This window comes from Jaculus jaculus, chromosome 1 (genome assembly GCF_020740685.1).
Source record: "Jaculus jaculus isolate mJacJac1 chromosome 1, mJacJac1.mat.Y.cur, whole genome shotgun sequence".
Lineage (NCBI taxonomy): Eukaryota > Metazoa > Chordata > Mammalia > Rodentia > Dipodidae > Jaculus > Jaculus jaculus.
In genome coordinates this window covers 23,542,170-23,569,728 of record NC_059102.1, presented here as the reverse complement: position 1 = coordinate 23,569,728, position 27,559 = coordinate 23,542,170, and the positions used below count along the sequence as shown (strand labels likewise).

General features: G+C 48.0%; 1 protein-coding gene across 2 annotated transcripts in view; it reads left to right on the top strand.

The window, feature by feature from the left end:
* The window catches only part of Rbm20 (RNA binding motif protein 20), a 242,048-nt gene extending 223,392 nt beyond the window's left edge, over positions 1-18,656 (top strand). Inside the window, exons 10-14 of one of the 2 annotated variants that reach the window (XM_004659350.2) lie at positions 1,166-1,270; positions 2,596-3,253; positions 4,734-4,868; positions 12,662-12,783; positions 17,036-18,656. In XM_004659350.2, coding sequence (XP_004659407.2) covers positions 1,166-1,270; positions 2,596-3,253; positions 4,734-4,868; positions 12,662-12,783; positions 17,036-17,146 — 1,131 coding nt within the window. In that variant the 3' untranslated portion in view covers positions 17,147-18,656. The remainder of the gene's footprint in view (positions 1-1,165; positions 1,271-2,595; positions 3,254-4,733; positions 4,869-12,661; positions 12,784-17,035) is intronic. The other variant, XM_004659351.2, reaches the window with a different exon arrangement.
* The last annotated feature ends 8,903 nt before the right edge of the window (positions 18,657-27,559 follow it).

Below are 27,559 nucleotides of genomic sequence, written 5' to 3'. Positions count from 1 at the left end.
AAATTAGAAGCTCAAAGTCATCTTTGGCTATCTAGCTCGTTTGAGGCTAGCCCGAGATTCATGAGAACTTGTTTCAAAAAGTAGCATAATATAAGTAAGTAAATGAATAAACAAATGAAATAGGTGGTCACTATTTGGTAGATGCTGTCACTAGAAAGAAATCCGAGCTGCTCTTCATTTGGGTTCACACTCAAAAGAGAGAGCAAATTTTTCAGTGGATTCTAACGCTGCAAGGGGTTGAGGGTTTTTAACTGTCCCTGTCCAGTAATAACCAGTTAAACCATTCAGGCTTCAGCTCCTGCTGCTGCTAGCCCGTTTTCAGCTCAAGGGGATGTATCTATACATAATTAGAACTTCAGCCTTTATGTTGAACCAACCTCAGTCAAAAATGTTGAGAAAATATGTCTTGCCCCCAAGGAAGCCCGTGAGTAGTCACTGATGTGATCACCAAAGGGAAAGGCATGGATGAGTACCCTGCAGAAACTTCTATCGTGGGAGTTGCCAAGACTTTTCCACAAAGGATCTGGTAGGAAATATCAGTCCATGCAGACCAAGAAGCAAAACTGAGGATTTCATGTGGGCATTTATAGAGGCACTTAAAGTGTGTTTTAATTCAAAAGTACAAAATGCAACCTTGAGTTCACAGACTAGAAAAACAGGCAGTGAGTCAAATTTGGCTTGTGATTATCAGTTGCTGACCCTTGTGATAAGGCTAGTTAGTGGCCCTAATTCTCCAACCAAACACCTGCTTTCAGTTGCTTAGTTTCCCAGATGTGGGTCACTACCCCGAGGACATTAACCGGAGGAGGAATCAGGAAGGAGGAAGGCAAGGGAGTGTTTACCTGGGCAGTAGTTCTGGGATGGAGACTGTGCAAAATAGAGACTGGAAGGCTCTGGCTGGATGACTTCTTTCTACCCATAAGGGGCCCCAACATGATTTTATTTTAATGGTAAAGATGGTCACTGGGGGAGATGTCACCATAGTGGTCAACCCCAGGATCTCACCTGCCTCAGTTTATCCTTGACTTTTTGTACTGACCCTCACTGCAAAAGCACCCCATTTGCCAGGGATTTCTGTCCCCTCAATGATATTCTCATTCTGTGAGCTCTCTTCACTCCGCGGGCCTACTCTCTGTTGACCTCATTTGTTCTATTGTTTGGTAAGGCTGGAAAAGAGGAAGAGGAGGGCATGGAAGACAGTGCCCAGTCAGTGAAAAGACAGGAGAAAGGGACAGAGTCTGCCGACCCAGAAAGCACAAGGACAAAGAAGGTAAAGTTGTCCCAGGTCTCAGTAGTATTGTCACAGCAATCATCAAGGATAAGTCACAGGAGTCCCTGTCCTACCTGGCAGTGGCTGCGTGCAATGCGTGTGAGTCCTTACCAGTGGTTCCATGAACAGCCCCAGGTACCAGCACTTCCTGGAGGAATGGCTTTGCTGGGATCTTGGGCTATCTTTATTGGGGAGACCTTCAGCCACATGTGTGGGCTCCACCTCCCTCTCTAGTAACTTGGCTGTGCTGCTAAGAGAAAACATGTGCCCAAAAAAAGACTCAGGCTTCGGAGCCAGCCTCCCAAAATAGTCAGGTCCCTTACTGGGTAGGGGACACTGATTTGGGTACTTGAGCTGGGTACCCTGACCTCAGCAGACCCAGACCCTGAGATTAACAAGACATATCTTCTGTACTTTGAAAACATTATTTTACTTATAAAGAAAAACTCTGTAGTAGTCTTTCTGAGCTGGGCTTCCACCCCCCCCCAAAAAAAATAATGTCCTTGGACTATGGCCAGCTTTCTGGTCAGGGGAAGCTATTCTCCTAACCCATCTGCTGAGCCCATGGGCTGCTGGGAACACCCAGGAGAAAGTATAGGAGGGTCAGGTGTGAGAACAGAAGTTATTGTGCTGTGGATGGAGGTTGGACCTTTGCTGAGAGAGGGAACTTGAAGGAATTCTGTGATTAACTTTACCGCAGTTACCTTTAGTAATACCCCCTATATACATGAAAACATGCCCAGCAAGTATTTGATGTTCATAACTTATTCATTCATTCGAAAACCATCTACTATGGGCTGGACAGATGGTTTGGTGGTTAAGGCACTTGCCTACGGAGCCTAAGGAACCAGGTTCAATTCCCCAGTACCCATATAAAGTCAGACACACAAGGTAGCACATGTGTCTGGAGTTCCTTTGCAGTGGCTATAGGCACTGGCATGCCCATTCATTTATCCTCCCCCCCTCCCTCCCTCCCTCCCTACCTCCCTCCCTCTTTCTTTCTCAAATAAATAAAAAATATTTAAAAAAAAAACAAAAAACCCATTTATCAAACACCTATTATGTAGCAGAGGTTGAAGTTCCTTGTGTCATTTTAAACATGGTAGCCTGAGCATTAAGGGCTGATCCCTCAACCTGTGCCTTTCTGAGCATCACCCTAAGGATGAGGCAGTGATGTGGGTCCCAAGTGGCTCCCAGCTCCAGGTTCCCCAGGTAGAAGGAAGAATCTCCAGATCTTTCTAGTTTGAAGGCTCCTGTGACTGGTACTTGTGTCTTCCGCTCAAATACTCTCAGCACCTTCTGACTTCTGTTCTGCGTTTGTGCAGGAGCAAGACTTGGAGAGTGAAAGTGAGGCTGAAGGGGAAAGCTGGTACCCCACAAACATGGAAGAGCTGGTCACAGTGGACGAGGTGGGGGAAGAAGAGGATTTCATCATGGAACCGGACATCCCAGAGCTAGAAGAAATTATACCCATTACCCAGAAAGACAAGCTCTGCCCTGAAATATGTCCCTGTGTGATAGCCTCCTTAGACTTGGACTCGGACAAGGATTTCACGAAGGAAGGAGACACCATGGGGAACGGGGCTGCAGAACTGAGCCTCAAGCTGCCCAGACAACTGCCTCCTGCTTCCACGCGTTGTCCCAGTGACACGGCCGTGGAGATGCCTGGCCTAAATCTGGACGCTGAGCAGAAGCCAGCTGAATGTGAGACAGGCCTCTCACTGGAGGACTCAGATTGCTACGAGAAGGAGGCAAGAGGAGCAGAGAGCTCAGATGTGCGGCTGGCCCCTGCAGCCCCGCAAATGTCTTCCCCTCAGCCAGCAGAGGAGAGGGTCCGCGAGGCGAGCCCCTTTCTCCACGACTGCAAGGCCAGGGGGACCCCTGAAGATGGGGCTTGTGAAAGCAGCTCCCTGGAAGAAAAAGCCAGCCCCCCCACTGAAAGCGACCTCCAAGGCCAGGCTTGCCAAGGCATGTTGACCGAGGGTAACTACCGCTCCTTTCCCCGCGGGTGGTGGGGCGGTCAGACCCCAGCTCCTCAGCACGCGGGCATGCGCACGCTGGAGTGGACAGACGTGAGCTTTCAACTCACCTTAAAGCTGAGGCAGAAAGTCCTGTACTGACAGAAGCAAGCCTCCGAGGCCTGGTTAAGTTGGTACGGCTTTCTGGAAAATGGTGGGAAAGGAATTAGACAGGGGAATTGCCTGTGTTCTGAGAAGAAAACGTCAGCCAGGCTAGACTTCTCTGCATTTATGGGCGCTCACGTGAGTGTGGACAGCTAAGGTCAGCTTGGGTTTGCAGCAAAAGGAGATTTTGGATCAGCCAGCCACCCACCCCTTCCTGCACAGTGGCGGGTCCCTTGCCTTTATTTCTGTACCGGGAGAGGAGGAATGCGGGGAGAACAAGACCTTATAGTAAAGGGTATGGCTTGTTTCCCTTCTTACTATCTCAGATCCATTTTGCTCCAAGGTCTGATAGTGATTTCAGAGGCAGCTCCGCCTCCACCAGAGGTGATATTGTGTCTATGCTGGGCACTGTGACATCATGAACTAGAGAGTTTAAAATAGGCTAAGCCCTGGCTTCTCTGCCAAGTGGAAACTGAGATCTGTCAGGGCTTGGGGCCGGGGGATGGGGGTGGTGGTGAGTAGCAATGAAGATTTTTACAGTGAAAATAACTAGAGATTCATTTTACAAAAGGCTTACAGCAACCACCGAGGTTGAAGTAAGAGACACAGGGCAGTTGAAAATATAGAAGAAAGGTGAAAAAAGTAAACATTTTGACCCAGAGCCTTGTGGGTGACTTGAAGGCTTGGGCTTTCCTCCATGTCAATCTGACCTGAGCTGTTTTTCACCTGCTGGGATCTGAGTCTCCATAGCAACTCGGCCATGATTAACCTGCTTGTTGCTAGAGAAATGAAGAGGCCCAGCCTGTCTAGAGCAGGCACCCCACTCTGATGGAACCCCTTTCATTCCATGGTATAGGTCTCAACATGTGCCAATCAAGTGGTTTATTAGCTTACCCAGCGTTTGGAGTTTGTGTTTAATAGCACTGCTTCCCAAGCCTTGGGTGAGAATGGCATTGCCTTTTTGGCCAGCCTTGGTGGATGTCAGCACAATTTTTTGACCTTTAAGAATTCTTCTTTCAGAAGATACAGTGACACTGATTTTGGGTGTAATAGAGGGTAGTTTGTCCCCAGTGAATCCATTAATAGTCTATCCTCCCCAAAGCCAAGTACAAAGATGTGCCAACTTTTATTGTGTGTGGCATTCTTTTGGCAGTAAAAAAGGCTCTTAATTATAGTACTTTGGTTCTAATTAGCAGACCCAGTCCCAGCCCCATGGGATTAAGCAGACCAAGGGACAATTCCCAGTCACATAGTGCAGGGAATAGAATTGCAGGGACTCCTTCAGGCCTGCTGTGTTTCGTGAGTTTATTTACTTATTTGCTTGGGCTCATGTTTTGCAGAAAACTCCAGGTATATGGAAATGAAATCTCTGGATACGAGGTCACCAGAATTCACTGAAGTGGAGCTGAAAGAACCCCTTTCTTTGCCTTCCTGGGAACCGGAGGATGTGTTCAGTGAACTTAGCATTCCTTTAGGTAGGTGGGGAAAATGTTCTTCCTGAAGGTCAGCTCCAGGAAATGTCAATTCTGTGACAGCTCCAAGGAGCTTGCAAAGGTTCCTTATTATTCTCTTGTTATTGTTGCTTTGGTACATGTAATAACCTAGATTCCCAAGATGCAACTTTCAAGCTTTTTGCAATCTCAGGGTCCCATGGTAGGCCTGATGCTCCATGGGACCAGGACTTGAATGGCACAGTAGAAGGCCCAGGGCTAAGAGAAACCCGTTTTGTCCACCTGGGGATGTTTTATTCTTGAAACACAGATACTTTATGCGCAGGGGCCCAATGGTCTCTATATAGTCAACTAAAAGAACCTTCTCAGCTACCATCTTCCAAGATCTTTGTCCCTCTGTCACAGAACACCCCAGAATATTTTTTCCTCCTTGAAAGACCTCCTTTTCTGAGGCACTGAGTGATGTTGGATAGACTGTCGGCAACAGGTAAGGTAGTTGCAAAAGGAAGCACAGAGCCCAGGAGACCCAAGTCCTTAGACTTCCTTTTTCATTCATGGATGGTCTTGTCACCTTCGACAAGTCTTGCCCTCCCAAGCTTTAGTCTCCTCATCAACAGGGAATTGGACCAATCAGTGGATTGTCAATAATGAAGGTGTTGGGGTTGTGATGGGGTGCACCTAAGCAGAGAGGTCTTTGATCTCTGCATTGACTGTAGAAGCAAAGAAATAAAGGACAAAGAGCAGTGTTCAGAGGGAGAGCCTGGGAGAGTCTCACCTCTTAGGAAAGTCTCCCAAGGAAGCATGAGATGTGAATGGCTACCTGGTCACCATAGTCATGAATCTGGTCACCCAGGGAGGATGCATCAGTGTGGAGGGTCACTATTTCCCTCCAACCTTCTCTTTTTCTTTTTTAAAAAAATATATTTTATTTATTTATTTATTTGAGAGAGAGAAAGAGGGAGAGAGAGAATGGGCAAGCCAGGGCCTCCAGCCACTGCAAATGAACTCCAGACACGTGCATCCCCTTGTGCATCTGGTTTACATGGGTCCTAGAGAATCGAACTGAGATCCTTTGGCTTTGTAGGCAAATACCTTAATCGCAAAGCCATCTCTCCAGCCCACCTTTTTTTCTTTTATTATCCCTTAAAAAAATAACTCTTTACTGTTTCTTTACCTCAAGTGTATTGTTTTGGTAGTCAGATTTGGCAAGCAGCAAACTTTTTTTCTCTTTATCTCTTTACTTTTTCTTTTCTTTCCTTTTCTTTTCATTTGGGATATTTGCTACCTAATGTCTCCCAAGGCACATACACACAAATATTCCTTTCAAACGGACTATGATGAAAACCAATGCTACAAAGCCTGCCTCTCAGAAGCTACAGTTCGTTCATGCAAAAACACTGACTGAACTATGTCACTGGGAAGTGCAGCCTTGGGGAACTGAGAGTGAACCACATGTCTCCAGCCAGGCAGGAATTTAGAATCAGACACAAACAAACAGAAATGAAGAGTGAATCCTGCTTCCTTATTTATTATTATTTTTTGTTACAGAAACTACGAAAGGTTATCATAACAAATTCCAAGAAAATAAGAACCAGATAAAGTCAATGTTGAAGGCTTATCTGGTCCCATGAGTCCGTCCCTCCCCAGCCTTACAGGTAGCTACTGTTATGCCTACAGATAGATTTTCTCCCACAAAAACAGTATGCATGTTATGTTCTGTGATTTTTTTATAACATCAGGTTATATTAATCTCTTCATTCTGTATACTAGCAAACATTCTTTTGTTGTTTTTTTAAAATACATTTTTTAATTTTTTTTTTATTTGAGAGCGATAGACATAGAGAGAAAGACAGATAGAGGAAGAGAGAGAGAATGGGTGCGCCAAGGCTTCCAGCCTCTGCAAACGAACTCCAGACGCGTGCGCCCCCTTGTGCATCTGGCTAATGTGGGACCTGGGGAACCGAGCAACACAGGCAAGCGCTTAACCACTAAGCCATCTCTCCAGCCCTAAAATACATTTTTTAATATTTTTATTTATTTGAGAGTGAGAAAGAGGCAGAGAGAGAGAGAGAGGGAGAGAGAAAGAAGATGAATTGGTGTGCCAGGGCCTCCAGCCACTGCAAACAAACTCCAAAGGCATGTGCCACCTTGTGCATTTGGCTTATGTGGGTCCTGGGGAATCAAACCAATGTCCTTTGGCTTTGCAGGCAAACGCCTTAACCGCTAAGCCATCTCTCGAGCCCCTATTTTTGTTTCTTGAGGTACAGTCTCATTATAACCCAGGCTGACCTGGAATTCATTATGCAGTCTTAGGCTGGCCTCAAACTCACAGCAATCCTCCTACCTGAACCTCCCGAGTGCTGGGATTAAAGGTGTGTACCACCCGACAGAGAGAGACAGATAATGGGTGCTCCAGGGCCTTTAGCTGTGGCAAATGAACTCCAGATGCATGTGCCACCTTGTGTATCTGGCTTTATATGGGTAGTGAGGAATTGAACTTGGGTTCTTAAGCTTTTCAGGCAAGGGCCTTTATTGCTGAGCCATCTCTCCAGCCCAACAGCCCAACGAACACATTCCTTTTAACCACTGCAAAAATTCCATCATAAAATCTGTATCAGTAATTGCTGATCTTTTCCTCTACTGCTGAGCACTTAGGCTGTTTCCTGTTTTTTCCCCCACTATGAGAACATGGTAACAGCTAAGCCCTTATTTATCATCACTTACCATGCAACCTTCCTAGTGCTTTGCACTCATTACTTTCTTTAACATCTCAAAACACTGATGAGGCAGGTGGTATATAATAGTCCCTATTTTATAGGCAAAACAGTCTGAGATGTAGAATTACAGAACTCGTGGTCAGAAAAGACTGGAATGAGGATTCAAATTCTAGTAGTATGTTCTTTCCCTCTGTTCCCAGCTGCCTTCCAGATGTGCCTGTTCTGTTCGCTTTGTGTGCATGCCAGAGTTCCTGTAGGACAGGAAGCTAGCCACGTGGGGGGTATTGTGAGGCCATAGGTATTTGCATTTAAAATTTTTATAATTGCTACTAAATTGAGCTCTGAAAAGATGATAACAGCTTTCACTGCCACCTTGAGGGAGAATTCCCACTCCCCACCTCCTTGCCAACCTTGGGTATCAGTTTTCAATCTTTGCAGCCTGTTAGGAAGAAAATGATATCTCATTTTGTATTTCTTAAATTTATCTATATGGAGGTGAAATCGGTATACAATGAAGTGCTCCTATTTAAAGGATGTGGTTTGATCTGTTTATGCGCCCATACTGCATTGTGGATTTGAATACGTCATTTTGGATTCATTTACCTGGTGACAGACATTTGGGTTGTTTTCAGCTTGGGCTATTACAGATCATTTTCAGATAGCTTAGAGGACCATTACCTAATTGGACCCCCTCCACACATACACACATACCCAGGAAGGGCATGGCACTGTTTTCTCTGTTTGACAGGTGAGCAAACTGAAGTCCAGAGACTTTCTTCAAGATCACACATCAATTTCAGGACTTCAGGATGTGTTCTGACCACTTTGCCCTGTCTTCCAGTTCAGACACAGTATAGACGACTGCTCTTATGCTAAAGTTACAAGCATGGACTGGAGCCTCTAATTTCCTGGGTTCAAGTACCATCTCATCTGCTGCTTGATGGCTGAGAGACAAAGAGCACCATGTCTACCCTCCCTGCTTTTCGTTATCTATAAACTTGGGAAATAATACAACCTATTTTGTAGTTATTTAGAAGAGGGAATGAGTGGATATGTGCAAGATCTTGGCCCCTTCCTGTAGGAGGAATTTAAGGGATTGAAGGATTGCTATTCATTCATGAAATATTTGTTGAGACCTACTTTGCCTCCTCTCACGGAACTTGCTAACCCTTCAGAGAGATTTCCAGAAACCTGAGAGATAAATGTTCAGGCTTCAGATAGAAGTGTGCAAAGGTGAAATTCAGGGTGCCAAGAATTGGGATAAAAGTGGGGTCCAGTCCTGTTGTTAAGGGACTGTGGTGTTCGTGGTTGGAGCAGGACACACTGCCCATGTGATTCAGGCCAGCTTTTTGTGACCCTAGCCAGCATGAACCTGCCAAGGCCTGCTCTTACCAGAACCAAACAGCATCGCTGGCAAAAAGCAAGCTTCCCCCTCTTTCCAGCCCTGGATTTACTAGGATGACAGAGTCATAATTACCCATGCCAGAAGCTATTATTAGTAGGCGAATGCAGCTTTAATGACAGTACTTAATAGAGGCTGAGAAAATGGAGGGCTCAGTAAGTAGACTTTGCCAGGGCTGTGGCTGAATATCCTGGTGCTGCCACTTCAAATCCCCATATTCAGGCTTCCTATGGCAGTGGTTGTAAGCAGCGTGGTGCCCATGTAATGCCTTGGTTATTTGTGGAGTGGGCTTCTAGCCCTTTGAGAGTCCTCCTATCCTTGCTCTCCCCCCCCCCCACAACCCACCCATGCTGTCTTTTAATTCCTGGTATTGACCCAACCCACTGGGAAAGAGGTAGCTGCCAATCTGAGGAGCTGGTTTCCCAGGCAACCTTGGAAAAGGCTGAGGGTAGGTGAGAAGGCTGGCATTTGGACATTGGCTTCTGTGAACACACGGGTTCCTAGACTAATGTGTTTTTCTGAGTACCAGGCCAAATGACAGTTGCTTCCTCACAGTACCCTGTGTGGCCTTATTATTCCCGCTTTACAGATGAGAAAACCATCAGGTTCCAAGTTTGCAGCAGAGGACCAAGACAGATAGTTTCTTGGGCCCAGTCTTTTATTTATTGCCAAGCTGCTAGTGGTGGGATTCCAAGCTCCCTTTCCTCTTACTCCACGTCCAGCTTTCGCAATGGAGGACTGAGATAGCCAAAACCTGCTCTCAAAGAGGTTACATAGAGCTGGGCGTAGTGGCGCACGCCTTTTATCCCACCACTCGGGAGGCAGAGGTAGGAGGATTGCCCTGAGTTCAAGGCCACCCTGATACTAAATAGTGAATTCCAGATCAGCCTGACCTAGAGTGAGACTCTACCTCGAAAAACCAAAAAATAAAAAATAAAAATGAAGAGGTTAAATAATGTACCTGAATTCACCCAGCTTACGTGAAAGCATTAGCTAGGGAAGTGACAGCATCCCAGACAGAAGATTGGTCTCTGAAGCGCTGGGGCCTGGGCCCTAAATGCCATTTTCTCTCCACTATCTTATGGCTTCCAAGCCTTTTTGTTTCTGGTGGTAGAAAGCTTTGCTCTGGTGAAATCCCATCCAGACCTCTACAGATGGTAGTTGCACCACTCTGGTCGAAAGGGCTGCCCTGTCTCACTTCAGCTTCAGGCTCTGTAGCTGCTCCTGAGGCAGCTGTGCCCCTTCTGGGTGTCCCAGGACAGGCACCAAGAGGTCTACAGTGGAATCTGTAGGGCTGTGTTCCTGGCACTGCCTAAGGGGCCCACCCTTCAGAGTCTGGGATAAGACAGTGGGCATGGCTCTGATCAAAGCCCTGTCCCAGTGGCTTTGCTCTTGGACTGTGTGAGCCTGAGTACCCCTGGAGCAGCAGCCCACACAAAACTGTTTTTGCAGCAGCAGAGGAAGGAGGCAGGTCTTGCTTTAACAATCCTTCCCCAGCAACAGCCTGCGGCCTGTATTGTGAGGGGGAGAGGAGAACAGGCCTCCCCATAAGCCCCCCACTAATCAAGCTGGGGCCATGTGTCCATTCTCTGCCCTGAGGATGAGAGAGGGAGAAGGAAAAGGACATTCAGCCCCTGTGAGCAGCTCAGCTCAGTGACAGCCTTTTATTTTTGACTGCTGAGGGCTCTCTGAAGGCTACATGGCACTAAGGGAAAACCCAGGTCCCAAGCCACAGTGTGGCACTCGGACCTGGCAGGTTGCTCCCTTCTCCTGTCCTACCTCTGCTTTCCCTTTACACTAAATAGTGTTGTTTTTTTTTTTCAAATGGAATAACAATGTTCTAATTGCAAATCTAGGCTGTGTCTTCATGGCAGGATCTCCTACGTACTGAGGACAAAGTGAAGGAGGAGAAGGGCCAGGGTTGTGGTCAGGAGTCAGGCTCAGGGGTCCTCAGGTAGTGGAGATCTTGTCTCCTCCCCTGTGAAAAATTGCCATATTCCTTTCTCCCTTTACCCAGCGTGGCCAGTTGTCCCAGCGTAGCCCAGTCTAGGACAGGAGAGGGGGACAGCCTAGAACAGCTGCCACGTTCTACTTACACACAGGACAGGCCCTCATCTGGCAACCGAACCTGACCACGCTTAGCCCTAGCTCTTGTGGCCCATGGGCTCCTGCTTCCTACAGCCTCTCTTTCTCTGCTTCCTCACAGAATGTACCCATCAGACACTCTGGGTCATGACATGTGTTCATCTTTGGGTGAGAAAACTGAGGCCCATGGGCTGGCCAGCTCCCTCACCCCAAGTTATATAGGTTCTTAGCATCTGGCCTGGACCCCTCAGACTTGGCCTCTTTTCATTTTGTGTCTTCAGGAAGAGGACTGGGACCCCAGGAGACTGGCCAGTCACCAGCACTTGAAGGACAAATTCTCTAGCTGGGATGTCTCTAGCTGGGTGGGAAGACATGCTTTCTTTCCATTGGAGTCAAAAGCCCTCCCCACACCAAATCCTGGACTTTTTATGTAATAAGTCATAAATTGAGTGCTGTTAATTATTTCATAAGTTGCGAGGAAGGTAGAAATGTGTATGATACATTATTATGTGAGAAAGGGAAGACAAAGAATTACATTTAGGGTATGATTAAAACTTCTGGGGAGAGGACTGGAGAGATGACTTAGTGGTTGAGGTGCTTGCCTGCAAAGCAGTTAAGGACCCAGGTTCGATTCTCTAGAATCCATGTAAGCCAGATGCACATGGTAGTGTATGCATTTGGAGTTCATTTGCAGTGGCTAGAGGCTCTGGTGTGCCTCTTCTCTCATTCTCTCTCTCTCTCAAATAAATAAATGAAAAAACAATAAAGTACTTCCGGCAGCGGTGGGGCAGGGAGGGGGGCAGTCCTGCATATGGATCAGTCCCATGGACAGAAATATTTGCATTGGAGTGACTAGGTGACTTTTCCTTTCACTTTTGTTTTAGATTGTTCCTGGGGGGGGAGGGGTCCCATGGTGCATGTGTGGAGGTCTGAAGGCAACTTTACATGTCAGCTCTTGCCTTCCACCTTGTTTGAAGTAGGGGTTCTCACTTCCGCCGTTCACCCCTGCATTTGCCAAGCTAGCTGGCCCATGGGCTTGTCCTGTTTCAGCCTTCCTTCTCACCGTTGGTGCGCTGGGACTGCAGACACCCGTGCTTCAGCGTCAGCCTTTTTACGTAGATTCGGGGGATCTGAACTCAGGTATTCACGTTCATACAACAAGCACGTCACTCATTATGCCATCCCCCCTGCCCTATTTTTCTTTAATGAAAATAATTCTAAAATAAACAAAACAGAACAAATTCTTCCAGAATCTTGGTCACAATTGGAGGGGGGAGGGCAGTATAGACATGAAATCCAAATAAAGGTGGCAGAAGCCTCCTTCCTCCTGCTATCCCTGGAAGCAGGCAGCTGACGGAGAGCCTGAACCTGAGAGTCCACCTTGCCCAGCACATCGGGTATTCACAGCCCTCTGTGAATCACTTAGGCACTGATGCTCTTTGTGTCTGTTTTGCAAATGAGGAGTGTGAGGTGAGGCGTGGAGGAGCTAGGCAATCCTCCAAAGTCAACAGCAAGAGAGGGGTGGAGCTCGCTCTTATTTGGATCTTCTGTGGCTGATGGGACCACAGGCCTCCATCTCTTTCCTAATGCTGTCCATTCCCCACCCTTCCCAGGCGTGGAGTTCGTGGTTCCCAGGACTGGGTTTTATTGCAAGCTGTGTGGCCTGTTTTACACAAGTGAGGAGGCGGCGAAGGTGAGCCACTGCCGCAGTACTATCCACTACAGGAATTTACAGGTAACTGCCTTCCTTGCTGGGGCCCTTGCAAGGCTCCCCAGTCTCCACATGCAGCCCAGGCACCCAGAGTCTGACTTGAGCTCCCACTCTTTAGTCTGCTTCTGAAAGTCTATGTCTCCTCCTAACACATGGAGAATGAATGCCTGACTTTAGCAGGCTGTTGCATAAGTGTCTTTATCCCATGGGCAGCCAGAGCATTGCCTCCACTTTGGTACCACACTACATTTGGGCTTGATTTTTGCATACCTCCCTAGCTAGACTGAGCATAACGCAAGTTAGGTTGGTATTTTTCTGACGTATGGTATGTCTGATCCCTTCCCACCAGGCCTGGGCACTTTAGGTGCAGACATTTCTTTTTCTCTTCCTCCATGCAGGTACCCTGGTTACTGGAGAATACAAATCATGGTTGTGTCCAATTTAAATGAATGGAACATAGCAGATAATGGTCACAGGTAGATCATGCAGTGGCCACTATTCTAGATACTGAGACTACAACAACAAAGACAAAATCCTTGTCCTAATAGAGCTTCCATTCTAGCATAGTGAGGGGGTGGGGATTTAGCTCAGTGGATGAGCACTTGCCTAACAAGCACAAGGCCTTGGGTTCAGTCCTCAGCACCAAGGGGAAAAAAAGCTACGTGATACAGGATGAAAACAAGACACCTTCAAAATATACTATATGCTGTATATCGTCTGACCTAAGGTGCCACAGTTTGTAAGACAACATTTTTCATTTGTTCGTTCTTCAACATCATGGGTATTGAACCAGGGTCCTATTGAACACATAGTCTCCCTCTGAGCCACATCCTCAGCACAATACATTTTTAAAAATTTTATTATTTGCAAGGGGGGGGGTGTGTGAAGAATGGACATGAGATGGTCTCTTGTCACTGCAAATGAACTCTAGATGCATGTGCCACTTTGTGCATCTGGCTTTATATAGGTACTGGGAATTCGAACCTGGGCCATCAGGCTTGCAAACAAGCATCTTAACCACTAAGACATCTCTCCAGCCCCCAGTACATTATTTCTGAGACCAACTAGAAATAGCAGGGCTACAAATTAAACAAGGCTGAGCCATCTCCTCGGCTCCAAATATGTTTTTATTTTTATTTTTAAACATTTTTTATTATTTATTTGAGAAAGAGAGAAAGATTGAGAGAGAGAGAGACAGCAAGAAAGAGGCAAACAGAGAGAGAGTATGGGAATGCTAGGGCCTCCTGCCACTGTGAGTGAACTCCAGATGTATGCACCACTTTGTGCATCTGCCTTTATATGGGTACCTTAAAATCAATGAACAATACTAATATGGTCTTCAATACATACTCACCTAATACATGCAAATTAAGTTTTGATGATCAAATTCTGGTATAGACTGGGTTTCACATACCCAGGTGTAAGCACCTCAAAACACCTCCATTTTCACTGTAAGAGCCAGGTTTGAATCACAGCCAAGTGGTCACCATGTTGTCTGTCCCCTGGTTCCAGACCAGACTTTCCAGCTACTGTTAGGTTGTTAGTGACTGACCTAGTGGTTCTTAACCAAGAATGTGAGCTCAAATCATGTGGACAGAGTTTTGAGCATACATGTAACTGGGTCAGATATTTAGGAGAGTTGGGGTAGGCAATAAAGTGTAATTTGAGAAAGTTCTTGAACCGATTACAATGTGCGCGTGTAGTTATGAAGCTCTTACTTGTTTTATGTCTGAGGAAATGGAGGCTCTAAGAGAAGCTCTATGATGTGTTCAAGGCCATGCAGAAGTAAGTTCCTGGGCCTAGGATCAGAATCACTTGATTCTTAATCACTTGCCTCTTTTTACTCTACTAAGTTAGTCTTGGAAACTGAAACCTATAATGTCCTGGCCTAGGTCACCATTTGTAAGACTGTCACTGGCTGTGCCCAAGCTCAGGTCATTTAATCTTCTTGATTTCCATCCAGAGAGCAGCTGCTCTATGACCTGGCCAGCCACAGGCCCATCTCCTCTGTGTGTGTGTGTGTGTGTGTGTGTGTGTGTGTGTGTGTGTGTGTAAGTGTGGTGGGTAAAGGCCTAGCTTGGTGAAAGGCTCAGGCTGTCCTCTGTAGAGCCAGCTGAGGACAGTCATCTAGCCCCAAAACCTCATCATCCTCTCCCAGACCTAGAATAGCAAGCTGGAAGGGTAGAGATGAAATGGTTCTGATTTTCCAAACCTTGGTCATTGTCTCAGGTGGCCTGTTTTTAAAATGTGGCTTCCTGGACCCCATTTACTACCTGCTTGCTTATTGTTTCTGGGCTAGGCCCAGGAATCTGCATTAAGTTTTTTCAGTACTGAGGGTCAAACCCAAAGCTTCATGCATAGTAGGCAAACACTGTAACACTGAGCCACATCTGGCCTAAGAATCTGCAGTTTAAAAAACCTTTCCAGCAACTTCGAATGCCTCAAAATGAGAATCTTGTCTTTTCTTAGTGGAATTATGCAGCCTCCAAGGAGACCACATAGCCCAAGATCACTGTCACTCAGAGAGCTAAGAAGAGTTCAAGGCCTGATTTCTTTCCCCTCAGGGCAGTGGCCTGCATTGTGTTCAAGGCTTCTAGGAGAAACCCGGGGAGCCTCTCCTCCCCACAGCAGGCCAGCACCACTCCTGTGGTCCACAGACACATGACAAGTAGACATTGCTTAATCCCTTCAGGCTGGCCAACTTCAGTTCAGGTTTCCCTGGCGCACCTGTTAGGGATCCAGGAGCCTCAGTCACAGCGTTTCCAGCTAGGGTTTCTGTCAGGGGCCTTGACAGAATGCCTCTGTTCCCACAACTTCGCCCACCCCACCTCAAACTACATGTGTGAAAAGTGAAGAATTCAGGCCCAAGCAGGGAGTGCTTGCTGGCTCTTAAGTCAGATAACTTGTAAAGTTAGCACCCACCAGGAGGCCTTGGGTGGGGGTCAGGGATGCCTTGAGAGGCAGGCGCAGCTGGAAGGTGCCCTTGTATTCTTCCAGTAACCTTTGCTGTGCCTGCTTCTGGTCTTGGCCCTATGGGAACCTGCCCGGAGTGACCTGGAACAGCAGGTGGAGGCCATGCTGGGTAGTAAAAGTAGACATTTGCTGGCGACAGGCCCTGCAGAAGAGCATGCCCAAAAGTAGGTTAACTCATTCACTCACTATCTTCAGCTTCTTGAGCCAGGCAGAGGAGAAACAGGTTTCTCAGTAGCAGACTCACCCGTAGGCATCCACAGAGGCCTCTCTCCCCATCAGGAGGCAACCACCTCCGAAAGCTAAGCAGTCTCCCGGGATGAGGGTAAGGAGGACATATTGCCCTCACTTAGCAGATTAGAAGCCTAGGGCAGAGAGGGATGAAGAACGTCCCCCAGTTCCTACCACTGGTTCTGTTCATGAGAAAAGATGCTATTCCTGAGTGTTTACTGCCAGGGACTGTGCTGAAAGAGTTGTGTGGTCTCTTGTCAGCTTCACAGCAGCTCTGTGCAGGGTTGCCATGGTTACTCAACACTATACAGATAATCAGGGATATTCAGTCACTTACCAGTGGAGAGCTAGGATTTGAACTCAGGTCACCTTTTCAGCTAAGCCTGCATGCTTAACCACTGGCCTGGATCTGACCCTTCTGGCTCCCAGTACATTACTGTGGGCATTGCCATTTTATCTGGTGCCATCACAGTCACAGGACCTCTCTTGGGGCTCCAGGTCTTTCCCCATCTTGTCTCACCACACTGGTCCTAAACATCTCAAAGGCAGCCCCAGCTGGCTCTCTGGCAGGGTCAATCATAGCCCCGAATGCTTCTGGACTTGCAGAGGTAGCCCCCAACTACACAGCAAACATACCATTTACACTCCATCGAGAAACCTCCAGGACCTGTCCCTGGAGGAAAGAGGTTGTTGAGGGTCTCTGATGTCAAAATGAGCCCGTCCAGGGTTTCTGTGTCCCTCCAGCTTTGCTCCTTCTGCTTTTTACACATGGACGTGCTGGTCTTTTAGAAAGCAGGTAAGAACTGTCATGCAGCCCGAGTTTATGTAAACCAGGCATTTAGTAAGTGCTTGGCACCGAAGGTGGCGTGGGAAGTGGCTGCTGTTGTTAGTGTCTGTACGTTTTACTTTTTCTCCAAGAGACTCACATCATTTGTACATGAACATAATGAGGACCTGTCCACCCAAGAGAATGGGGTAAAGAGGGAGGTGCTGAGGAGAGGGACCCCAGGCGCACACACCACCCCCTCCAGGCCACTGCTAACATCTCCCTGCTTCCTCTGTGCTCTCTCCACAGAAGTACCTATCCCAGCTAGCAGAGGAGGGCCTGAAGGAGACGGAGGGGGCCGGCAGCCCGAGCCCTGAGGACGGCGGAATTGTGCCACACTTTGAGAGGAAACGGCTCTGATGCTACAGCTACTGGTGCTGTCTCGGGAAGTTGGGCAGAAAGGTCTGCTGAGGTGGGAGCCACCCAGCCTTGGGGACAGGAATGACACCAGAGAGAAAGGATTGTCAGCCAGGCAGGGCATGGTGCTTGGCCTTGTTTCCAGAAACCTCGTTAAAATGCCCCCAAAGTTTCTCCCAAGACCCAAGTCACCCTGGCCTGTCCAGTCATCGAGGGCCACCAGCTCCTTACACACTCTAGTTTCTTTCCCACAAACTTTCAGTTTGCTCTTCTCCCTTCCTCTTGCCTTCTGTGCCAAGAGTCATTTCCTTTTCATAAAATCCAATGTCTCAGGGATTGTCAGTGTTTTTAAAGTTTTGATAGGATATGACAGCTCAGGTGAGCTGAACCATGAGAGGAGAAGGCCGGGCAGAAGTCCTTGCACGTGGGGACCTCGTCACTGAATCTCCAGCACTCTTGCAGCCCGGCCTCTGTGCGTCCCATGGATAGGGAGAGAAGAGTTGGGTCCTGTGGTTCTGAGACCACTCACCAAAGAGAACCAGCTGGCAAACATGGGAGTAGCTTCATTGAGTTTCCTCAGCTGGACTTCACTGGCTTGAAAAGCCCCTGTTTTTCTTTCTTTTGGAGGGGGAGAGGAAGGTGGTGTCTGGAATTAAACCCAAGGCCTTGGGCATTTTAAGTGGGCACTCTACAATAGAGTTACATCTCCAGCCAAAAGCTCCCTTTTTAATAGAATTTTCATTGTCTCAATTATTCTAGGGCTCTACCAGGTTTATACTTTAAAGTAAAATCCAATTAATTTTATAGAGAAAATAAGAGCTCTTTATTGTGGGAGCTCTGATAGGCTCCATCCAAACTCCCTTGCTCCCTCTTGATTGCAGAAGGTGTCAGGATTTGTCCTCCTCAGGACAATGCATTTGGTCTAGGTTCGCTTTAATTAAAAACGACAACAGCTGTATGTTCTTCCTCCAGCTAAAGTGCAGTTGGTGTGGGCCAAGGGTACAAGCTGGCTTCTGCAATTTGAGGCATTGGTTTGACTCAGAATAAAGGAACGGCCATCTGACCTTGACTCACCCTGGGTGCCTCTGCTCTGGGGTCCAACTGACCTCACCTCGGGGCGGTTTCTAAATGATTCCTCAGCGCCAGAGAAAATAAGAGAGGACCAAAGAACAGCATTGGTGTGCCGGGTGTCTGTAGGTAGGTGGGCCCATTCTGACAACACAGGGGTTGGAAGGGCTCAAAGGGGTTGACCACAGGTACAAGCCTCGAAGTGAAGATGTTGGGAAGAAAAGATAGAGTCAGCCACCCACCTTACACAGGTCATATGGTGTTGGTGGAAGCTTTGGGGACAAAGATGCTGGGAATGAGGTTCTACCGGAGCCGTGGAGGGCAGGGAGAGCCTGGTGCAGTTTCCATGGGCTGAGATGTTCCACTGTAGGCTCACTACATGGCTAAGCCTGAGAGAATGAAAGAGAAGCAGATGGCTTCTGATGTGGGTTCTGTTCCTGGGTGCAAGTAGGCAGACTGGGCAGGGATCGTGTGGGTTTTCTATTCCTTGGTGCAAGCAGGCAGACTGGGCAGGGATCGTGTTTGTTTTTTTTTTTTTTCTTTCCCCCTTATACTGTATTCTGCACTCTGTGCAAATGCAATAAGGGTGGGGAAATTATTTAGTTCAACAATTAACATTTTATTAGCAAGGAAACTGAGGCATATAAATGAAACAAATGCAAAATCTGAAATTAACCATGTATAAACCTTGGTTCTCAGAATTTTTGGGAACCTGAGAGAGGAAAGAGTTACGACAAGGAGGGGAGGAAGACAGGTCTGTATAGACTGGGTGGTGAGAAGTTGGAAGAAGCAAGAAATAGCCCACCATTGGGCTATCTGGGGAGGGCTTCAGGAATACTGTGTCTCAAAGAGAAAAGGCTGAAGATTATGGCTTAGCACCCATTGTTCCTCTGGCTCATTCCACCCAGTTTTTAAACCCAACATTCTGATCACCAGCTAAACCCCTCATTTCTTAGCAAGCTTTTAATCCCTTCTGGGAGCAGCTGTTTGGCCACCTCTATCAGAGGCCAGAACCTTGCTCCCCAAGCTCAGTGGGAGCAGACTTCCCCAGCTCCATTGGCCCCACCTCAGTAGTGTTTCTATGGAAATCCACACGGCCCAGTTCCCAGCTCCCTTGTTAGTAGATTGACCTCCATATGGGACAGCAAGAGGGAGGATGTCCCTGGAAGGGAGAGAGAAGAGGCAGCTTCTGCATTCAGTCAAAGCCTTCAGTCTAAAATCACTGGACCCGGTTGTTGTGGCACATGCCAGTAGGAAATTGCTGAAGTGGTGGAGGCAGGAGGATCAGGAGTTCAATGCAAGCCGTGGCAACACATTTAAAAAATAAATAAATATAGCCAGGCGTGGTGGCGCACGCCTTTAATCCTAGCACTTGGGAGGAAGAGGTAGGAGGATCTATGAGTTCAGGGCCACCCTGAGACTACATAGTGAATTCCAAGTCAGCCTGAGCTACAGTGAGACCCTATCTTGCAAAACCAAAATAAATACATTAATTAATAAAATCATTGGAGATTCTATACATGTATGTGTTTATATATATATTTATATGTTTATTTTTATTTATTTTTTATATAATTCCATTGACATGGCCCTTCACTGACCTTATAATTTGCACTTTTGTTCCTATGTATGTCACATGCAATGCAATATTAAAGCAACCAGGAAAATACTGATTTCTTTTTTAATTCTTTTCTTCAGCGTTGTGTCAACCATTTTAAAATGTTTCTCCCTGGAAAGATTGCCCAAGAGCAGTCATTGCCTTGCATAACAGCTTCACTTGGGTTAATAGAACAGAAGGCCTATTTAATTTTCTCTTCATTGTTAACACCCAGAATAAAATATATCCAGGTGGTATTCCCGATGAATTTGGCAAACTTGATGTTGGTGTGAGCAGCAGCTCTTAGTATCAGTGTTTCCTATTCTTGGACAGTCCGAGGCTGTGATCTATAAGATTATACTTGAACTGGACCAGAGTTTGTTTGGTGGCTTTTGGAGAAAAAGAAAAGCTTTAGTTAATTTAAGTTTGAACTTGTAAAGTATTTGATTTTTTTTTTGAGTGTCTTATAAATTGTTATCACTTTTCCTGATTTGTATAACTGACTGCAAAGTGTTTGTTTTTACAAAATGAAAAAAAAAAGAATTTTTAATAAAGAGACTTTGAAAGCTTGCGAGTGCGTGGCCATGTGCAAGTGTTTGTCCATGTCTAGTCCGGGGTAGCTCACAGAGCCCTGGGCTGGATGTATGCGCAGGAACACGTGTGAGTGCCTGCGTGCAGCCTTGGGTGTTGACACCAGGTGCTATTTACCTGTGTTAAGACAGAGTCTCTCATTGGCTAGGAACTCACCCAGTCTTCCCTCCCTTCCTCTCCCCACCACTGGGATTATAAATGTATACCACTATGCTTTTATTTAAATTTTTGTATTTATTTGTTTGCAAGCAGAAAGAGAGAGGGAGAGAGGAGGGGTGGGGGAGCAGGCATGCTAGGGCCACTGCAAACGAATTCCAGATCCATACACCATTATATGCATCTGGCTTTATGTGGGTACTGGGGAATAGAACCTGGGTCATTTGGCTTTGCAGGCGAGCACCTTAACGGCTGAACCACCGCTCCAGCTCCACCCCCCCCCCCTTTAATATGAGTTTCTGGGACTCAAACTCAGGTCATTATACTTGCAGACAAGCACTTGACCAATGGAGCCATCTACCTAGTCCTGGCATTTGGGCCATTTCCTGAATCTCAGATGTTTTAAAGGGTTGTGAAGAGCTGACAAAACAGCTTCCACACAGAACTCTGGGTAAGACACTCGAGAGAATCGGGTTCTCCGTCGTGAGGCTTCGGGATGGGATTGAAGAAGAAGGCTGTTGTCCCTTTTCAAGGTCGGCTTCCTTACAAACCCCTGATTTTGCCACCCGGAGCTTCTTGGCCTCCTTCTGACTGCATCCAGTTTTCCTGAACCAGGGTCAGGTGATGACAAAGATCTGGTGGTCAGTGCTACAGTGGACATAACAGGCCTAAGCAGAGGCCTGGCTCTGTTACTATCAGCCCTGTGACATCCTCGGGCCTATTTCCTTGGGCATGAAAGGAAGTAGTGATGCTAATCGCCTCTAGGGTTAAGCTCTCTAGGTGAGAGCATTTGTACACAGCAGGGCACCCAATCATTTTGGTTTTCACAGTCTGTGCTGAATAGTAGCCCACTTTATTACAGGAGGTCTTCCAAAAAAACAATGCCAGTCTCCCCCGCTCTGCTGGCCAGTGCTTTGAATGACCTGGAGCCTTCCGTAGGTCCTTTCCCATGGTTGGCAGTGCTCCTGAGTCAATGGGGATGGGCTGAGACGCCTAGACCCACAAGGCAGAGTGGGGTCACTTGTCATTACTGGAAATAGATTATAGTATAGATCTAAAAGCACTTCCTGTGGCACTTCTTACTGCCCCACCCTACCTCCATCCTGTGGTGACTAGCCTTCAGTTCCAGAGAGGGTTAGGGGACACCCTTCCCTATACTTGCAGTCTGCGCCCTAGCTGGCTAAAACAGAGTATGAGCTTGTCTCGCTATCCCAAATTCAGTGTCCTGGATGATTCAGAGTGGCCCAGTACCCAGTCCCAGCATATTGAATGACAGGCACAACTCGGGAAGGCACTGCGCACGCTGCCCTCCGTGTCATGTTGGCACAGGTCTTTGCAGTGTAGATAGCTTGGGATCACTCCCTCCATCCTGAGCGGCCGTTGCTCCCCCATGCCTGGGTGTTCCCATCTGCTCCCTATGTCCCTGGGGGCCAACAGCCTGCCTCTAACTCAGTCAGCTGGACTGGAGCCCTGATATTCAGATTCTGCCCTATTCCCCAACCTGTCCTCAGGGGTCAGCTCCTGGCTGCCATGGCTTAGTATTCCGTGGTCAGGCCACTTGGATAATGGCCTTGGCCCCTGTGTGGTCTGAGGACTCTGTGCTCTTTGAACAGCCAATCACAAATGCTAACTGACTACCTAGGCGGGTCCTCAATAGGTTCCCACTCTGTTTTCCCACAATGATGGCCTTGCACAGGCACCTAACCCAAATGCAACCGCAAGCATGTTAGAACAGGATGACTCCAGAGACTCTAGTCTTGGTTCTGTGTGTGTGTGTGTGTGTGCGCGCGCACGCCTGGGGGCATGTGGAGGCCAAAGGACAATCTCGGGTGTTATTCCTCAGATACACTCTCCATCTCTGTTTGAGACAGGGTCCCTCATTGGCCTGGAGCTCACTGAGTCGGCTAGACGGGCTGGCCAGAGAGCTACAGGGAGGGGTGTCACTGTCTCTGCCTCCTTGGTTCTAGGATTAAAGGCTCATGGTCCCTGGTGTTTTACATGGGGATGAAGGAATCAAACTCAGGTTGCTTTCAAGGCAAGGACTTTGCCAATTGAACTCTCTGTCCACCCTTCCTGAAACCCCCTTTTTTTTTTTTTTTTTTGCAACATGGTCTTGCTATATTGCCAAGCCCGATCTTGAACTCCCGAGCTCAAGCAATCTTCTCCCCTCAGCCTCCCAAGTGCGGGGACTCCAGACACATGCCTCTCTGCCCAGCTTGATCCTTCTTTTTGCAAGAAATAAAAGGCCTAGCAAGAGGAAGTGACTTGCCTAAAGCAGCGTAACTTCTTGAATTGCTGATCTCCTGGGTAGTGCTGCTGAGGCCACCCAGAGAGTCATCAGATTATGTTGGGAATCCTCCAGTTTCAGTCCTAACTGGACATTGGCAGCCAGCAAGGGACTGAAGACAGATCCTTGATCTGAGTCACTTGGAGGAAGCATTAGCCAGAACTGCAGATTCTCGGCCTGTTATGGAGAGTTTGATCAAGGTCAAGCCTGGGTATTTTAACAATCTTCTGGGGCATTCAGGGCAGGTGGTGTCCACTGATCACACTTTGAACAGTGCTGTTCTCCATGACTACCAGGGACTTCCCCAGAATCTCCTAGAATAGAAGGGACATTTACTGGGCTTGCATGAAGGAGTGATCTGAACAGAGAACATTCAACGGAAGGGTCTCTCACGTAGAAAAGCTTGACAATGGGGGTTATAGGAAAGGTGACCAGCTTGGCCTTGGTAGATGGATACTGTGGGAGCTAGTTTGGGGGTAGTCACGAGACCAGGGTGAGGGCATGGGAAAGGTTTGTTTAGTGGATTTAATAGTTACTGCCCTTGGTCAGCCAGTCAGTCTTTCAGGGTTGTCGCTGGAAATGAGAGGTCCTTAGTGAGGCCCTTGGAGATCCAAAGTCCAGTCCCTGAGGTCACACTGCCCAGTCAGTGATCCTTCTGAGGAGATGGCAGGGCTGGATAGCATGGGCATGGCCAGGACCACGTCACTGATCAGGGACCCTGGTCACACGCGTTTGTCTCACTTTCTTGAGCTAATACCGTGCCCCTCACTAGTCCTGCTGATTCCCGAGCCCCTCTGTGGGCCTGTATCGACTTTGCAAGGATGTTGTCCCTTCGCCTCTTCCCAAAGCCAAGAGGCAAGCATTCTTCCCATTTACAGCAGCGGAAGTTGGGTGTGTGTGTGGGGGGATAAGCTGTGAGCGGGAGAGCTAGACACAAACCATGATTTTTTGTTTGTTTTGTTTTGAGACAGGGTCTTGTTATGTAGCCCATGTTATCAGGCCCCAAATTTATATTCCTCCTGCCTCAGCTTCCCAAGTGCTGGGATTACAGGTATGGGCCACCACTTTGGGCTTCAAATCATGCTCTTAGCCACTATCCTCACCTGCCTATCTCAGGGCTGGCTGACTTTTGTTCCTAAAACCTTTGTATGTCAAGAGCAGCCTAACTTGGCTGTATTCCAGGTAGTTGTGACAGATATATTCATTACTAAATTCCAGAAAGTGATTGTTCCAACATCTCCCCCTTCCTAGAAAGTAAGTCAACCGAACGTTCCCCACCTACAACAAGACCAGAAAAGCAGGCCCAGGTAGGAGCAGAAGAAACACTTCCCACTCTGGAGATCTTGCCTGGGAACTTGGGTCTTTAGGGGACAAGAAGGGCTGGATGAGAAGAAGGAAGGCCTTGGGGCTGCTCCACTTTCCCTGCTCCAGGTGAGGTCCGAAAGGAAAGCCCCTGTTCTCTGTTGTCAGGTACCCTGTGATTCAGAAGGCATTCCCTGGGCTGGAGAGATGGCTTAGTGGTTAAGCGCTTGCCTGTGAATCCTAAGGAACGTGGTTCGAGGCTCGATTCCCCAGGACCCACGTTAGCCAGATGCACAAGGGGGTGCAAGCATCTGGAGTTTGTTTGCAGTGGTTAGAAGCCCTGCCCATTCTCCCTCTCTCACTTTCCCTCTCTGTCTATCACTCTCAAATAAATAAGAACAAATAAAAAAAAATTTAAAAGGCATTGCCTCATGACCCCATAAGGCTAGCAAACACTGTGCTTTTGACCTCCCCTTCCTCAGTGAAACTTAGTTGTTTATTTACTTCCTGCCTCTTTCCACCACGAGTCAGAGGTTGTATAATACAGGCCAGGTGCGAGCAGATTAAGACAACAGAGAACTGTAGATTGAAGGCAGCAAGCATGTGATCAGTCAGAGCTGACAGAGGATTAGTAAGTAAACATGACATGTGCCTGGGAACCTCCTGGAAGCCAAGGCAACAGGAAGAAGACACGGTGGCTGAGTGTGGTGGCGCACGCCTTTAATCCCAGCACTTGGGAAGTCAAGGTAGGAGGACCGCTGTGAGTTTGAGGCCAGCCTGAGACTACATTGTGAATTCCAGGTCAGCCTGGACTAAGACACTATCTCAAAAAACTAAAAACAAAACAAAACAAAACAACAACAAAAGATCTAGTTCCTCCTCCTTGTTGGAATGGGCAGTTTACCCAGGAGAGATTGTTCTAGCTAGGGTCTGCGGGTACTTTGACCTGCCTGTGGTGTGGGCAGAGGCTCTGAAAGGTGTCAGTGCCTGACAGCCCAGTGTCGAAGAGGAACACAGCGGAGACCCTTCTGGAGGGGACGTTAGAATGGTGTAAAATGACGCTTTCCTGTGTGCAATAGTTTCTGTCAAGGTGGCATCCCAGGGTCCAAAGGCTCACACCTGCCCAGTCTACCTCACAGTAAGCATACTGGCCTGAATCTGTGGAGCTTTTGTTTCATTTTTGTTCTCGTTTTTTGAAATTTCTCACTCCTGTTGATTAGCAAAAATTCTGGGACCAGTGTCCATAAGACGAGGAAGAGGGAAGTGTTACCCCTCGAGCGCCGTACCACACTGCCGCCGTGAGCTCCGGGTCAGGTCCTTGCCCATCTGAGCTCTGGGAGGAAACCTTTCCAGCATGTACTCCCCAAGGAGTCCCCCCTAAAGGATGACCACAACCTGCTGAGCAATGCTGATTTCCTCAGGGGAGCCTGGAAACTGTCTCATAACCTGTGTGGTCAGGTGCAGCCTGGGGAGCACAACGCAGGGGCGACCTTGTTTGCAAGCCTTTGAGAGGGAGAGCTTTTTGGTTCAGAGACAGGTCACTGGGGGGTCAGGAACCTTGACTTCCTGGGATCAAATCCACAGTGAGGCTGGGACATGTGACCTCATCAGCTCAGGCTTCCCACATGGCCATCTGATGTGTGCTTGCCTGAAGCATTAGGGCGAGAGCAAAATGGGATAGAGACTTGCTGTCCTTCTCCGTGGAGTGGCTGGACACTTTCCTCCTTGAATTCTCTCAAATCCCTCGTGCTGCCGGCCACAGTCCTGGGAAGGACACCGTCATGTTACCATCTCTCCACTCCCGGTGAAGAACCCCTGTGGGGTAGTTTTCCTCAGGTGCTGCCACCCTGGTCTTAGACTCGTGTGTTTTTCATATGCCTTAGCTTGTGGCTCAATGTACACTATTTCATTTTTACCCTATCCCCTTCCGCTCCCCACAAGCCTCCATTGAGACCCATTCCCACTCCTATTTCACTGGTCCCCAAACAAGTCCCTTCTCAGCTGCTTGATTTTGCAAGTGGCTTTTCCACTAGCTACCCAGGATCACCTGTTTTCTCACTACTTGACAACTAAACATTCTTTCTTGTTCTCCTCATGAGTTACCTTCTTTAGAAAGCCTTGACTCTCTCTGCTGCCCTCAAGGTTTTCCTCCCACTGTGCTCCAGATCCCTTTGTGCCCTACCCTAGAGCACCATCATACTCAGGGCCCTGCTCTCAAGACCTTATCATGTTGCTCTGTGATCTAAGTTTGCCTTCCTTGTTTGCCTACAGGCCTAAGAGGGAGACAGCAGTCACTGAGGCTACAAAGGCAGGCCTGTGTGCATGATGGGGTCGTGATTAATGACTACTTGTTGAAGAGCTTTTGCCCATCCCTAGGACTGACTGGGGCAACAGGTGCCCGAGCCTCGGACGCAGCAAGGACTGGCCTACCTTGTTGTAGCAGCAGGATGGACCCAGGAACCATCCCCCCACAACCCTCTACTTTGTCCATCGTTCCCCTACCAGCATCCCCTACGTCAGGGCTGGCTCCCAGCTCTGATGAGCTCATCACTCTGCTTGTGTCGCCCAAATCTTAGCCTTTTAATGCAAGCCAGATTCCTTCGTAGCCACAGAGCTGGGCCTCCAATGCGGGCTTCATGGCCCTGTGTCCCCAGGGTCACCCCTCCCCAAACCTGTCTGTCCTCACTCTGTGTCCCCACCTAGCCAGGCTCACCCAGTTCCCCAGAACCTTCTCAGGCAGAGCTGGGAACAAAGCTGTGTTTATGACACTTGTGTCAACACTGGGTGGATGGCCTTGGTTCACCCTGCACCTTGGAAACCACACCTGCCTGCCTAAAGCCTACACCTCATTAATGCCTCTTGCACACCGAGGAGCTGCAGGGAGCCCCTGCCACCACCCCCTCTGCCTAGCTAGAAGGCACTGGGGAGTGTGATGGGGGTGGGGGACAGATAACATGGAGTGGAAGAGCCCTGGGAGAAAGAGACCTTGGTCTAGGTTGATTGCCTTGGCCAGGTGATTAATAATTAAACCTAACCTGTTTTGGGTGACACACACTTTCAACCAGAAATTTGCAGACCCTTGCTGAGAAACAGCCTCTACAGCTTCCCAGGGGCCCAACTCTGGAAGCTTCCAGGGAATAAGGATTCAGGATTTAAGGTCTCCACATCCTCCGGTAGAAAGCCCTTCTCCATTTTTTCTCAGGCTCTGAGCTCTGAGCAGCCTGACGGCTGGGGCACAGCCAGCCTTGGCTGTGCTGTGTGGTTGGATTTGCAGTTCAGACAGGATTACGACTATACCTGTGTTGACACCCAATTTCCCTCAGAGCTCCTGAGTACAACCACTCCCTTCCTTACTTATATTCCTACTGCTGGGTGCCTTGCACAGGGCAGGGCACACTCACCCTGCCTCTGACTG